Genomic DNA, 12,917 nt, shown 5'->3' with positions numbered 1-12,917 from the left:
TAGCATAGCACATACTGTAAAAGATTCATGAAATTTTGTTCTTTGCACCGGGTATCAAACAAATGAAATTAAAATGCAAGGTGCCGCCATACTTTTGTTTTTTGTGGACAATATTCGTTCTCAAGACTGTCCAACAATCCGCTGTACTCGATCAAGCAAGGCCTTGCTCTCCCTTCCTAATCTCCGTTTCCCAAACTGATCCGGTCGCTTCGCACGAATCATCGCCTCACGTTCCTTCACCTTAGCATCGCGCTCCTTTTCTCGTGCCTCGGCAAATTTCCTCCGCTGCTCCGCAATCTCCATTTCTTTCTTAAAAGCCGACTCTCTTGGCTTTCGCTCCCTTCGTTGGCCTTCCTGCCGCGGGCGCCACTCGGCTTTAGGCTTGGGCTCCGGTGCAGGCGCAGGCGCAGGCGCAGGCTCATTCAACATTGCGACTCGATCCGGGTGAAGTTCTGTAGAAGCAGGGTCCGCAGCTTCGTTCGTTTGCTCCTCGTCGGCAGTTGCATATACGGATTTAGGCTGTGTGGCGAGTTCTTCGGCTTTAATCTTGGCGTAGGCCTTTTTCACTTTGGCTTTTTGAATGAGATCGGACTTGAGTTTTTGGGCTAGAATCCAGTTATTATTTTAACAAATCACTCGTAGTGCAGATTAGTTGAATGGGAAAATCGCTCACTTTTGCGTCGATAGGTGCCATCGGGGAGATTGGCAGGGCCTACGCTGAAACCTTTGCGCTTCTTCACAGCGCTCTCCGTTCGAGGTTCTTTTGATGCATTTTTAGCATCGCGGGTACGTATTGGTGCCATTTTTGATTGACGTTAAACCTGCTTGGTCTTGTCCGTGAAGTTTGAGTGGACGTTGCTGGGCAGTTGGTAGAAGAAAAGGAAAAAAAATTGGCGGCGATCGCGGATCCGCCGAGAAACCGATAACAAGCGCCAGTAACGGTCTGGATCTCCCGCTTTACATTTTTATACATAACTCCTAAGCTAGTTGATATTTCTACATATACTATATGTATATGTATAGCAGAGGATTAAATATTGCATGAGATCTTAATTTTCTAAATCCTTTCTCCAAATTCAACCCCATAATTAATAAGGATTGCAACCTTAGCAAACAGCCCCATAATCAGGTGATCTGCACCTTATCGACAAGAGCATATGATTCATCCCGAGAGACGGCATGACATGATACATTCCCAAACCTGGAGCCGTTTCATTTCTCTCCCGGATTTCCTTTCCGACACTTACTCTCCAGGTGTCTCATCTCTTTATATTCTACCAAAATCTCTGTAGAGTCAAAACAGAAACCGCTATCTTCCCTACCAATCATCAGGGGACTTGCATTTCAGTGACATATACCCGTCCAACAACGCACACCGCATCCCGGCTCTTCGCATCCCAACCACCCCACCTCCAATAGGGCCCTGGTCTGGTTAACTGTTTGCCACGTTGGGTGGCCCCTTGCGATGACCGGTCTAGTGCGTTGGGCCCTATAGCTCCATTAAATCCACGTCACCATGCCTCTTTTCTCAGATCCGGACCGCCGACTTTATTCCGGCTGGTCTGGTGACTTCTCCCAGCATGATCAGTCTGCCACAGGGTCCTCTCAGCAACATCTATATGAGACAGATCGGCAATCTGAAAGTGCACCTTTTACCATGGAAAATTGGCAACCACCGTCCGTAGAGGACTCTCCAACAAGACTGTGGAGCAGTGACGAACGACAGGAGCTTATACATCGGATCAAAGAATCTTCGCCCTGGAGGCTTCAATACAAGGTATGTTAGTTCTCAATAAGGGCCTTCTTTATGCCACTATAATATTATCAAAGAGCTCTCCCCCTTCGTATGCTAGGAGCTTGCTAGTTGACAATTTATATAGTCGCAAAATAGCGACAACAGTAATGAGGTCTGTATGTCTCAAGACTCCCTGGAGGAGGACAAAGCAGAAACCGGGGTTGATGGAGAATCATCCACATCCCCAAAGTATACAGAATCAATAAACCCAACAGAGGAACTAGGATCGCCGGCCGATATCCAAAGACCCCGATCGGCGTTGCACTCGGGTGATTTCCGTGAGGGCGCTGCAGATGCTCTTCCGCAGTCGCCTCGACCTCGGTTTGCAGAACCCAGTCCACATTCCCCATTTCCTCATTTAGGAACGTCCCCCACGACACCATGGTTTGGGGCATCTGCTTTTTCGCCTGCCTTAGGGCAGGCAAATCCCTTTGCCGAACAGCAACGGCCGGAGCTCGGTTTACAAACCCGATCTAGGGCACCATCGCTGGGATCATTCTCGTCAAGCTACGTCCTCAAGGCCCCAACGAGCCCTCTCGTTCAACAAGCCAACAACACGGATCTAGACTTTTCTCCTGTCGACCCAGTAGAAACCCCTGGACCAGCGGATAGAGCTAACCGACGACGGACCCTACCGCCTGAAACATTCAGACATCTCCAAGCGCCCCCACCTAGTATGCGCGCTGTGAACATCCAAAACCCTTGTTCTTCTGGAGGACATGCTGGACTTTTCCCGACCCAAGGTTCTCCTCGGCGATCTTTGACATCGGCATATAGCCTCCAATTGGCGTCGACAACAAACATCGCTGCTTACCGAGCGCGTAGACCGTCACTTGCGTCCGAGGTATCTTCCAAGCCGCATGCACCCATGGTTGGATCATATGAAGAATCGATCTTGCGCGGTCGAATGTCCATGAACCCATCCAAACCCCTGGACTTCACTGCACAAATAGGTGTCTTAGGGAAAGGCAAATGCAAGGGGAATTTAAGATGCCCTCCGCACATTACGGTTCCATTCCCAGCCGTTTTCTACAGCTATCCGACTTCAGGCAATGGTCGATCCATCGCAGATGACAGTCCGAGCCCCTATGTGGGGCAGATTGACTTGGAAAATTCGCTTCCCAAGGAGAACCCCAACACGACCCGGCGTCGTAGACGGAACTATAGCCCGGCACCAGCCCCTGAAGACGCAAACGAAGATAAATCCAAAGTCCCAGAACTGCTTGGTGCAGAGACCAGACGGCGCAAAGAAAAAAAAAGCCGGAGAGCAGAGTCTCCGAAGTGTCCCCCGGGCGGATACTATCGAATTCCCCAGCAGGGCCAACTACAAATCATCATTAAAAATCCCCACAAGACAGCAGTTAAGTTGTTTCTGGTGCCATATGATCTCAGCGACATGGAACCCGGCACCAAGACCTTCATTCGACAAAGAAGCTATTCGGCTGGTCCGATCATTGATATGCCACTAAGTGCTCGAAAAAACTACGGCACCGATCGTCCCGAGGCTTCGTTGAATGTCACCGAAAACCCTCAAGATAAGCCTACTCTCCGCTATCTAATTCACATAAACATCTGCAGCCCTTCGCGGGGTCGCTTCTATATACACTCGAGCATTCGCGTGGTTTTCGCCAACAGAGTCCCAGACGGCAAAGAAAAACTACGAAATGAGATCCAACTACCCGACCCGCCCTACAGTCCATACAAACCTACTCGAGAGCCCACCCTATCAACAGCTAGTGCTCGAATGGCCACCGAAAACAATCTTCGCAGACGTAGTGCAGGCCAAGGCACTATTCCTTTCCTTCGCCAACACGTCTCATCACCGAGTGATGGAGCTCTGCACTGGACAGCAGCAGAATTAATGGGATTCCAGGAAATGCCCCAGAACTTTCGGCCGGCCGATACCGCGCTTTACAATAAGCTCAATAAGGGCGATGCTGGGTATGGAGGTCACCTTGTTTCTTCCCAGGGTACATCGGAAACCGGCGAAAGCCTTCTTGCAAAAAGACTTCGTGGCCTCGATGTCCACTTGCAGGAGTCGTATGACCGTAATTGATGTTTTAGCTGAGCTGTACACATTCAAAGACAGCCATCAACAACCTCATCAAGTATTTATACTGTCCACCTAGCGACGTTTAGGTGACGAGTAAAACCAGCAGAAAGCCATGAAAGTTCATTGTTCATTTCATGTTCTTCTAAATGGCAATAACAACAATAGTCGCCAGGTCTCCCGGCGACACCTATTCAGATATACTAACCGTCACAGTTTGATTCCTACAGGTGAGTTGCTGTTAATAATACATTTCATTCGCGACTTGGTGGTCCGACTTGCACAAAAAAAATTTCCTTTTCTTTTTGTCTTTCATTTTTCTATCGCAGATGTTTCTTCGGACCAGGATGACAGGCGCCTTGGCTGTTGAATATATATACCCTCTCGTTCTTGACTATCTTTACTTTTCAATATTACTCCCATTTGTGGTCTTTTCCATGATATTTGCATTCCTCGGCGTTTTCCTTCTCGAATGTCCTTCCTTTTTCTACCAAATTAGTAGGTACCTAGTTCACAGCAAATAATAATATCTTCATTTTCGAAGTATTACTTAGGCTGGTCTTTCTGCGCCTTCAAAGTTATAACCTTGGAATCCAAGTCTACATATTTCCCCAAGGTCAAAAGCCCATGCAACTTGAAGAAGATTGATACGAGAATAACTTGAAATACTTAAAAACTTTTGAAGGATCAACCAGGGAATATGATTGAGTATATATATCCTCGGAAAATACCAGACAAGCGCTATTATTTCTATACATACATAGACAAGCTTCAATGTTTTGCTGAACTACTACACGTATCCATATGAGATACACAAAAATAGTCCACCAAGCATTTCAAAAACAACTTTCAAGCAAAAGTTTAGCCAGCATGCTCGACAATCTCGCTCACCAGAACACCATCTTTAATGTAACTCTTCAGCTGCTCCGGCAAAGGACATTCCTTAGTATCATCATCAGTTCCCTCCTTGGGTGGAAGCATAATGTTCACAGCACTACACTTGCTAGTGAAGACCTCAGTAGCCAAGCTCTGCTGTCCGAGATAGATAGTAGCGCCATCGACCTGGTCCAGCAGGACAGTGGGGACTATACCATCGATCTGAAGCGCAAATTTAGGACACTTGATGATATCCAAACTGCTAACAAGGGAGTCGACAATAATAGACAGGCCAGTACAGTTGTCAATAGCGATAGCATTTGCCTTGCCGTTAACCTTAACAATGCTCTTATTGCAACGCGAGATCAAAAGAGACTGGTTCTGTGCCGCTGAGACTTCGATAATCTCATCCGGAGCCTCGAAGTTCTCAATCAGCCACTTGTTACCCTCCAGCTCCTTACGGGGAGGCTTCTTCGTGCGCATGCTTTCCGGCTTGGGCTTCTTGCTAGGGGCCGGTGACTTGCCGCGGTTGGCGCTGGAGCCTTCCGGCGCAGTGGAGCCAGCACGCAGAGAAGGGTTCTTGTGCGTCATCTCGGACTTGTCGACCTTGCGGAGGCCAGAGGTGATTTGTTCACCCTGGTTAAGCTGGTCGAACACGGCGGACATGTCTGATCCCGGGGCTGAAGGAGCGGGTGCAGGTGGAATGCCAGGGGGAGGAGGGGGAGGGGGAGCACCACCGCCAGGGACGTTTAGAGATGGGACAGGCGGGGGAGGTGGAGGGGGAGGGGGAGGAGGAACGGGTCCTGCTCCAGCTGGGGCGCCAGATCCGCCCTTGATCTGTTGAAGGGCCTCAAGAGCCGAGACCCCGGACTCGTTGTTCCAGGTCAAGCCACCTGGGTAGTACTTTGTGAGGTAGGCCAGAAGCGCTTTGAAGATCTGGTAGTATGCTTGGATGTATTCGACGTGTGTGCGGTCTCTGGGGAAATAATGTCAATTCTCTAGTGTCCAGGATTATCCAAAATATAGACGTACTTTTCTTTGTACTCCTTCAGCACATTGTTGCCGTAGTATTGGATACCACCAATGATCTCCTCAATGAAAGCAGCAGGCTTGGGTGCAAAGAACCAGCCCAGACCCATGGTCCCTTCCGAGATGGCAGTCAAGTGGTTGGATAGCGGGGAGGCCCGGTTTGCCTCACGAACGTTATTGATTTTATCGGAAGCCTTGTGGAGGTCGGTCATAAGCTCTGCGGGCTGAGGCTCGGGCTTCTTAGCCTTCGTTGTGACGTAGAGGTAGGTGCGCTGAGCCTGGAAGGCCTGAAGGACAGCTTGAGACTAAATGGAGCAGGGTCAGCGGCCAATCTCTAGACGTAACCGGAGAGGGGTTTTAAAGATAGTACCTGCTCTGAAATCAGTCCTCCAATCTTCTCACCCAGATTCGCGAACTTCTGGACATCATCCTTAATGAAGATGTCGAAGTCTTGGATCTGCGGCGGGAGTTGAGCGGGAGCTGGAGCTGCGGGTGGCGGGGGAGCAGGCTTGGGAGGCTCGGGAACTGCAGGTGTAGCAGCAGCAGGAGTACTGCTGTCCTTTGGAGAGTTGGGGTCATCTATGGACATCGCCATGTCCTCCAAGCGGGAGGTCGCCGCCTCGAGCCTATTTGATCCGTGGTCAGTCGCAAGTTTCAGCGCAAAGAGGAGCCTTGCCCAGAATTGAGACAAAACCGTGACTGGGCATCAAAGTAGAGTCCATGTAGAAATAGGAAGCCATACCGCTTGATCAGGGTGGTGAAGTTATGCATATGGCCGCTGCTCGCCATGCTAGGCAACACGTTGTTCTAAAGGGGAGAACGAAACGGGGCGCAAACGAAGCCGAAGGATAGTGTTACTTCGGCAAGGGGTCTAAGAAGGACCAAGAGAAAGAAGTATCACAAGGCTCAGACCCTTGCTAACGTTCAAGTGTTCGAGTGTTGGAAGGTGAAGGTGAAAGGAGTTCAAGTTGTTCCCCGAGTTCCCGCAGCTTGGCCCAGCAACGGTACCTAACGTAATTACTGAAGTCTGGCTCCACACCTAGGCCTCCGCCGTGCACTAGTGTAATATCTTTCTCTGACTGCAATGATAGACTGGTTCAATTATTGCTGGTGAATAGACCTCATATTCGCTACCATGACCACGACGAATACAGACAATGCTCAATTGGGCGAAGTTGAGTTTTGTACATTGGGGATGTTCATTTTAGGTACGTCGTCAAGCTCTTATCTCTATATCCAGACCCCGCACCCATGTAACCATGCATCAGGCACTCATGTTTATTTTTATGTATAGATGATATTGAGTTTGGGGGTACCAGACCAGATGTCAAAAATGCTCTTGGAGGAGCTGCCTCCTTCGCGGTCATAGGAGCCCGTTTGGTTGCAGGATCAGAGCATGGCCGGTCTGTGAGTTGGATAGTGGATGTGGGTTCAGACTTTCCACAAGAAACTCTCCAAGCGATCAAATCATGGGGAACAGACTGTGTGATCAGAGAAGACCACAGTAGGCTTACCACAAGAGCATGGAATGGATACCACCCGGACGAGAAACGAGGTATATTGTCTCATTACACCCATGCTAGAATGCAGATCTTTAACTGTTGTTATATATAGACTTCAAATACCTCACTCCAAAACTGAGATTGGAGCCCCATATGCTATCAGACACACAGGTGTGGTCTCGCACCTTTCATATGGTTTGCTCTCCAGCACGTTGCATCTCCATTGTAAATGATATCCTTCAACGACGACAGAAACTGCATCAAGCGGGCCAAGCACCGAATACTGAACATGCTTTGGAACGTCCCATTTTCGTTTGGGAGCCTGTACCTGATCTTTGCACTCCCGAAGAACAAGAAAAATTCTTTGCTGCAAACAAGGTTGTAGATGTGGTCAGTCCTAATCATCTCGAGTTAGGGATGATGTTTGATCAGCCTGGATGGACCCAAGAGAGCGATAACAGCCAAAAGCTGGTTCAGACGATTCTTGATACCGGAGTTGGTGTTAATGGCGATGGGTGTATCGTCATTCGAGCAGGCAAGGAAGGGAGCTACGCTTACACAAGGGCCCAGCGAGTCTGGCTTCCCGCCTACCATCAACCTGGTACTCTGGGTGCTACAGCAGTGGTTGACCCTACCGGCGCGGGCAATTCTTTCCTTGGTGCATTGGCCCAGGGAATGATAACAGCAGGCCGGGAGCCTTTCGACATCATTGACTCTACTATGTCAGGCTCGAGCAACTGGGAGCAAGCTATGGACTCCTGGGGCCATGGTCGCAATCTGTTAGGCGCACTTATCTGCGCAACAATCGCTGCCGGCTTTGTAGTGGAACAGATCGGTGTGCCCGAGAAAACCGTGGAAAATGGGAAAGAACTTTGGAATCAAACTGAATTCACGGAACGGGTCCGCCTATACATGCAGCGATTATACAAGACATTTGAAGAGTCTCCCCAGAGACACCTGTTGGCCAATTGATCAACGGTTGGATGAGGAACGCCCTTCTATTTTCGTACAGCCAGGGAATGAGGAAATGATAGTAAAAACAAAATAAAAAAGAAGATGTCCTGTCACGCTGTTAAACCATCCCATGGCTACCAAACAGCATATGGTCCTGTTCTCTATGACTCGTTCTTCGCGGCTTGCTGTGCCTCGTGCTCTCGGATCTGGCGACTCCAGCTAAATTGTAAAGAATCCGAATGTCAGCATTGAAAAATAATCACTTGGAAGGAATTGACGTAGGCGTTGTCGGGGATCGAACTGACTATCGGCTAGGGAAGAATCTGCCAGGCTCGGGCATCTTGTCGCGGTATTCACGCTCTGCGCTGAGGCTGAAGGCCATGCCAGCAATGCCAATGACGAAAGCACCCATGATCGCAGTGTTGACCTTCCAGTTTGCTGGGCGGGAGTACCAACCACCGGCGGGGGACCAGACTTCCTTGGGGTACCTGTAGAGCAATGATTCATCAGTACCAAGCATAGATATTTCCAGATGACAAAACATACGCGATCTTTCCACCACCACCCATTGTGAATGTGGAATTGACGGGGTCGTTGGGTGTTTAAAAGGAGGGACAAGATGGGGTAGGTCTATCTTGCGGTTGGAAGCCGAGAGGGCCGTTCAATTCGAAGGTTGAGCGCCAAGCCTTACATGCCGTATCTGGACTAGCGTGTACTCACACGACCACCGATCCCGTGACTTAGAACAATTTCTCTTTTCTCTCCCCGTGAATTGGCCGCATGCCTCCGAGTCCCCATCCTTCCATTGACGCAGCGTGGGCCCATTTCGATTTCATTTTCTGTTTTTGTTTGTGCTTCGTATTGCCTACGGTCGCCTAAATGAAGCGACTGCAGCTCCAAAGATGGAGCAGTACAGTCCTTTCGCCGCGCGCTCGGACTAGCAACAGACTGCATCAACATCTCTGCTCTTGGAGTTTACGGCATCAATCGACCGTCGCTGCTGTTCAAGAATCAACACCCGAACTGAAGTACCGTCTCGAAAATGCTCACAAACGTAGCGCCCACCTTCAATACCCTTCCCCCCCGGTAAATGCCGCGTTGGATTCCGCCAAACTTGCCTCCCTTCACGCTCGCCTTTACCTTCCCTCTCGACTACCTCTCCAAACGCTCGCGCGAACATTGGTGGACGCTTCAGCGGATTCTAATGTCGACTTCAACAATGAATCGCTCGCCACACTTGGTCACGATCTTCTCACCTATTACACCTCCGAACACCTCCTTTGCACCTATCCCCGTCTACCTCTGAGCGTCGTTTTCGCCGCTATGTACGCCTATGTTGGACCTAAGACCCTCGCAGCGATGTCGAAGGAATGGGGTGTAGATCTCGCTACACTGCCCGGTGGAGAAGTCGACCCTGGTTATCTGCAGTTCAAGCGAGTTCCACCTGGAACCGTACTGGATACCGAGACCGAAAAGAACGGACAACGCAAGAATTGGAGGAAGACAGTCACCTCAAAGGTTGTCTACGATGATGAATTTGGTGATCCCATCAAGGGTTCGAGCAATTCGGGCGTGGGTGTCCCTGCTGAGTTAGCCCGTGCTACCTCTGTGCGGGCTCTCATGGGTGCGATCTACTTGCACGCCGGCCGCCCAGCTGCCAAGCTTTTCTTCGAGCAGCACTTCCTCTCCAGAAGCTTGAACATTTCACAGCTGTTCAATTTCTCTCAGCCAGCCCGTGATCTGACCCGTCTGTGCGCGCGTGAGAACTTCGAGAAGCCCGTCGCCAAGATTATCAGCGAGACTGGTCGTCTTAGCAGACACCCTGTCTTTGTCGTTGGTATCTTTTCTGGTCAGGACAAGCTGGGTGAGGGCGCTGGCGCCAGCCTGCTTGAGGCTCGTGAGCGTGCCGCCCTTGCTGCCCTTAAGGGCTGGTACCTCTACAGCCCTCTCAATGTGCGAGTCCCCAGCTCAATGGAAGAAGAAGGTGCCGCACCATGGAACCCCGCCCACGTTGACCTGGGTGAGGTGATCTCTTAATGGGTGTGCGTATGTCTTGAAATAGTGTGCCCAATTACTAGAGGCACGGTACCATATTCCTTCATGTCTTCTTATTATTTTTTATTTCCTGCTCTTTTTCTCTCCGGTTTGCTGTGATTTTGCATGGGAAGCAGGTCCGTGTGGGAAAAAAGAGTTTCTTCTCCTGTCTTTTGCATGACTGGATACTGTATAGTATGGGAATTGCGATTCCTTCGATTCACCTGGTGTCTTTTTTATTGGAATTTCTTTTGTGTCATCATTGTCTCATTGTGCCTTGCTTATTTTCCCACGTCTCCTCCCATCTCAACTATAAATTGGTCGATACCAGGGATTGACACCGTGTGATTTTGATCTCGGCACCGGTGTATAGAGGTGCCCTTCGATCAAATGTACTACATCAATAAAATCCAAATTTCAAAATAAACTCTGATATGATTGAACACTGGCATGAATCTAGCTTCTTTCAATCATTATACACATCATGAAATAGTCAGATCTACGCTTCTGGATTCACGACTTCGTCTTCCCAATTCCCACACGCCTTCTCATGATCTCCAGGAGCATCCTCACCAGCATCAAGCCACTTACCATATTCCTCCCATAGATCCGCAACTCCAATTCGAAAAAGACTTTCCCAAAAACCAGGCTGAGCCTCTTCCTTATCATCCCCCTCACCCAAATACCCAACCCGCAATAACCGATCATTCACCATCCCAATAGCACCCCGCCCAGCCCATACATCTTCAATCCACGCCAAAAAGTACCCCGTCTTCTCATATCCAGCATCCCATTTATCCGCCCTGTCACCCGCAGATTGAGGTTTCTTCCAATGAGGCGGCGCAAGCCCCGCCTTAAGTCGCACGAAATCCGCAATCCCCTCTATCAAGCCACCCGGTGGACCAGGGATCTTCCGCCCACCATCACCAGCAAAGGGAGGTGCAGTATGCTGATAACAATGTACAAGTTCATGCGTCAAAACACCATGTAACTCGTGCAATGGATTTGAATTTTTCGACGATGTACAGTGCTGAATATACGGAAGCGACAAATGAATTTCTTTATGGTCGTTGTCTAATTCCGTTCCTGTGGTGTAGGCCACACCCCCAAAGTCTCGAAGAAAGATAGTAATGGATCTAGTTGCAGGTATTGAGGGACGAAATCTAGGTCTGTCTTTGTATAAATCTTCCATGGACCTATCTGGACAAGGCCATTTTGGTGAAGTGTAGATGGATTGGACGATACTGTCCAGAGCTTTATCGAGGACTGAAGCTAGGTCTGGGATGAGAATGAAGAATGAGCTGGATGCTGGATGTCGTAGCTCTTGTGCGTGAAGACGTATCTTTGGTCGTGATACTAGAATTTGGTGGTCCCAGTCATCTGAGTTGCAATTCTGCCAGCGGTCTCCTTCCTTGTGCTCTGATGACCTTTGTGACTTGTCGTTGGGTCTGGAGGTTGCCGTAGGGGCTGCACTTGAACTTGCAGTGAGCTCTGTCATGATAAGATTCTAGTTTGAGGATAAGACGAGATATGCCAAGGTGATAGTCCGGTTGAATGTCTAGGAGGGTTTACAATGTTGGAGGCGCTGGTTCATGGGCCGAGATCGGCCATGGGATGCGGAAAGTGGGGAGCTGGGGCGGGGATAACGCGCTTTGGGAAGAACGCCCATGTCAATTCTCAGGGCTCTGCCTGTTGCTGGGTATGGCTCTATTCACTCTTTAAAGACTAATATAGAGGCTAGGAAGAGACGTTATATTGGAGATTATACAGAGAAGAAAGATGTATGTACACCAGTTGACCTGGGCATTATATCATATAGTATAGAACACCAACTTCATCAGACAGTATTTTATATTTTAGAAAGTAGGTAGTAGTAGGATGCCTCCAGCACTGGAGGGCTATCTAGTACTCAAAAGTAGGGCACGGGAAACGGATAATGTTTAGCTCTCAGTAGACTAACGAAAGTCAATCTTATGATGTATCCCATCTGGGGGCATCAACAATTGAACCCGCTTTGAAGATGGTTGCCCTTTGCAACCACGAGATAAACAATACAATATTGGGCTTGACCAGCCCAACCAACATCAACTCCGAACCTCGTGTTTAGTATCGCGAATGAGGAAACTAATTGATCATTGACTATTTTCTCAACACTTTTTTACATTAACCCTTTTCCGATCTTTACCCCTTGAGTTCTCCTTCGGAGCGCATCAGTGGAGACCCTAGCGCTTATCCGCGCTTATCGCCCCTTGTTGTCGGACTTTCCCTCGTCAACACATCCCACCATCCACGGTTCGCGCCCGCACCCCTGACCAGCGCCAACACTCGATTGCTTCGGTACGTGGTCTGGATTACTTGATTATACCCCTATGTGTCCTTGATTTTGCGCTTTTCTCTGTTTGGAGGCCTGGAGCTCTTTAGTGATTGCGGCGCTGTCGTGATCTGAGACGTCACTTCTCCGCAAACACATTCGGTTGGAGCCACGTCGTGAAGTGGGCGCGTTGTTATATGAGACTTGTATCGCTGACTAGATATCAATAGACTATACTAACCTCGTGTCTCGATTTTCGCCCTCGTCGCAGCTCGTCGAAACCGTCCGATCTTCTTTCTGCACCATCGCCGGTGCCATCTCCCATGACCTGATTGAGAAAAAAACACCCTTTCGCTTTCGGTTTTC

General features: G+C 49.3%; 8 protein-coding genes across 8 annotated transcripts; 3 read left to right on the top strand and 5 right to left on the bottom strand.

Moving 5' to 3' along the window:
• Positions 1–120: 120 nt before the first annotated feature.
• On the bottom strand, positions 121–803 carry N7478_000876 (uncharacterized protein; the record flags this gene model as incomplete). The annotated part of the gene is made up of 2 exons (XM_056917091.1): positions 121–605; positions 674–803. The coding sequence occupies 2 exons, from the start codon at positions 801–803 to the stop codon at positions 121–123; spliced, it is 615 nt and encodes a 204-aa protein (XP_056784971.1).
• Positions 804–1,516: 713 nt separating this feature from the next.
• On the top strand, positions 1,517–3,851 carry N7478_000875 (uncharacterized protein; the record flags this gene model as incomplete). Its single annotated transcript, XM_056917090.1, has 2 exons — positions 1,517–1,777; positions 1,881–3,851. The coding sequence occupies 2 exons, from the start codon at positions 1,517–1,519 to the stop codon at positions 3,849–3,851; spliced, it is 2,232 nt and encodes a 743-aa protein (XP_056784970.1).
• Positions 3,852–4,706: 855 nt separating this feature from the next.
• capA (adenylate cyclase-binding protein) lies at positions 4,707–6,539 on the bottom strand (the record flags this gene model as incomplete). The annotated part of the gene is made up of 4 exons (XM_056917089.1): positions 4,707–5,697; positions 5,754–6,055; positions 6,121–6,376; positions 6,493–6,539. The coding sequence occupies 4 exons, from the start codon at positions 6,537–6,539 to the stop codon at positions 4,707–4,709; spliced, it is 1,596 nt and encodes a 531-aa protein (XP_056784969.1).
• Positions 6,540–6,885: 346 nt separating this feature from the next.
• On the top strand, positions 6,886–8,224 carry N7478_000873 (ribokinase family protein; the record flags this gene model as incomplete). Its single annotated transcript, XM_056917088.1, has 3 exons — positions 6,886–6,958; positions 7,045–7,305; positions 7,365–8,224. 3 exons carry the CDS (start codon positions 6,886–6,888, stop codon positions 8,222–8,224), a joined length of 1,194 nt encoding a protein of 397 aa, XP_056784968.1.
• Positions 8,225–8,367: 143 nt separating this feature from the next.
• Positions 8,368–8,800, bottom strand: N7478_000872 (uncharacterized protein; the record flags this gene model as incomplete). Its single annotated transcript, XM_056917087.1, has 3 exons — positions 8,753–8,800; positions 8,512–8,694; positions 8,368–8,425 (listed from the first exon to the last, which is right to left on the bottom strand). Exons 1-3 carry the CDS (start codon positions 8,773–8,775, stop codon positions 8,368–8,370), a joined length of 264 nt encoding a protein of 87 aa, XP_056784967.1. The 5' UTR covers positions 8,776–8,800.
• Positions 8,801–9,085: 285 nt separating this feature from the next.
• N7478_000871 (mitochondrial 54S ribosomal protein mL44) lies at positions 9,086–10,243 on the top strand (the record flags this gene model as incomplete). The annotated part of the gene is made up of 1 exon (XM_056917086.1): positions 9,086–10,243. The coding sequence occupies one exon, from the start codon at positions 9,086–9,088 to the stop codon at positions 10,241–10,243; it is 1,158 nt and encodes a 385-aa protein (XP_056784966.1).
• A 496-nt stretch (positions 10,244–10,739) lies between these two features.
• On the bottom strand, positions 10,740–11,738 carry N7478_000870 (basic secretory family protein; the record flags this gene model as incomplete). The annotated part of the gene is made up of 1 exon (XM_056917085.1): positions 10,740–11,738. The coding sequence occupies one exon, from the start codon at positions 11,736–11,738 to the stop codon at positions 10,740–10,742; it is 999 nt and encodes a 332-aa protein (XP_056784965.1).
• An 869-nt stretch (positions 11,739–12,607) lies between these two features.
• On the bottom strand, positions 12,608–12,869 carry N7478_000869 (uncharacterized protein; the record flags this gene model as incomplete). The annotated part of the gene is made up of 2 exons (XM_056917084.1): positions 12,608–12,767; positions 12,793–12,869. The coding sequence occupies 2 exons, from the start codon at positions 12,867–12,869 to the stop codon at positions 12,608–12,610; spliced, it is 237 nt and encodes a 78-aa protein (XP_056784964.1).
• Between the last annotated feature and the right edge of the window lie 48 nt (positions 12,870–12,917).

Source organism: Penicillium angulare (assembly GCF_028827245.1).
Source record: "Penicillium angulare strain IBT 27051 chromosome Unknown utg000001l_segment0_segment0, whole genome shotgun sequence".
Classification (NCBI taxonomy): Eukaryota; Fungi; Ascomycota; class Eurotiomycetes; order Eurotiales; family Aspergillaceae; genus Penicillium; species Penicillium angulare.
The sequence above is the reverse complement of the archived record's forward strand: the minus strand, read 5'-3'. Positions and strand labels throughout refer to the sequence as shown.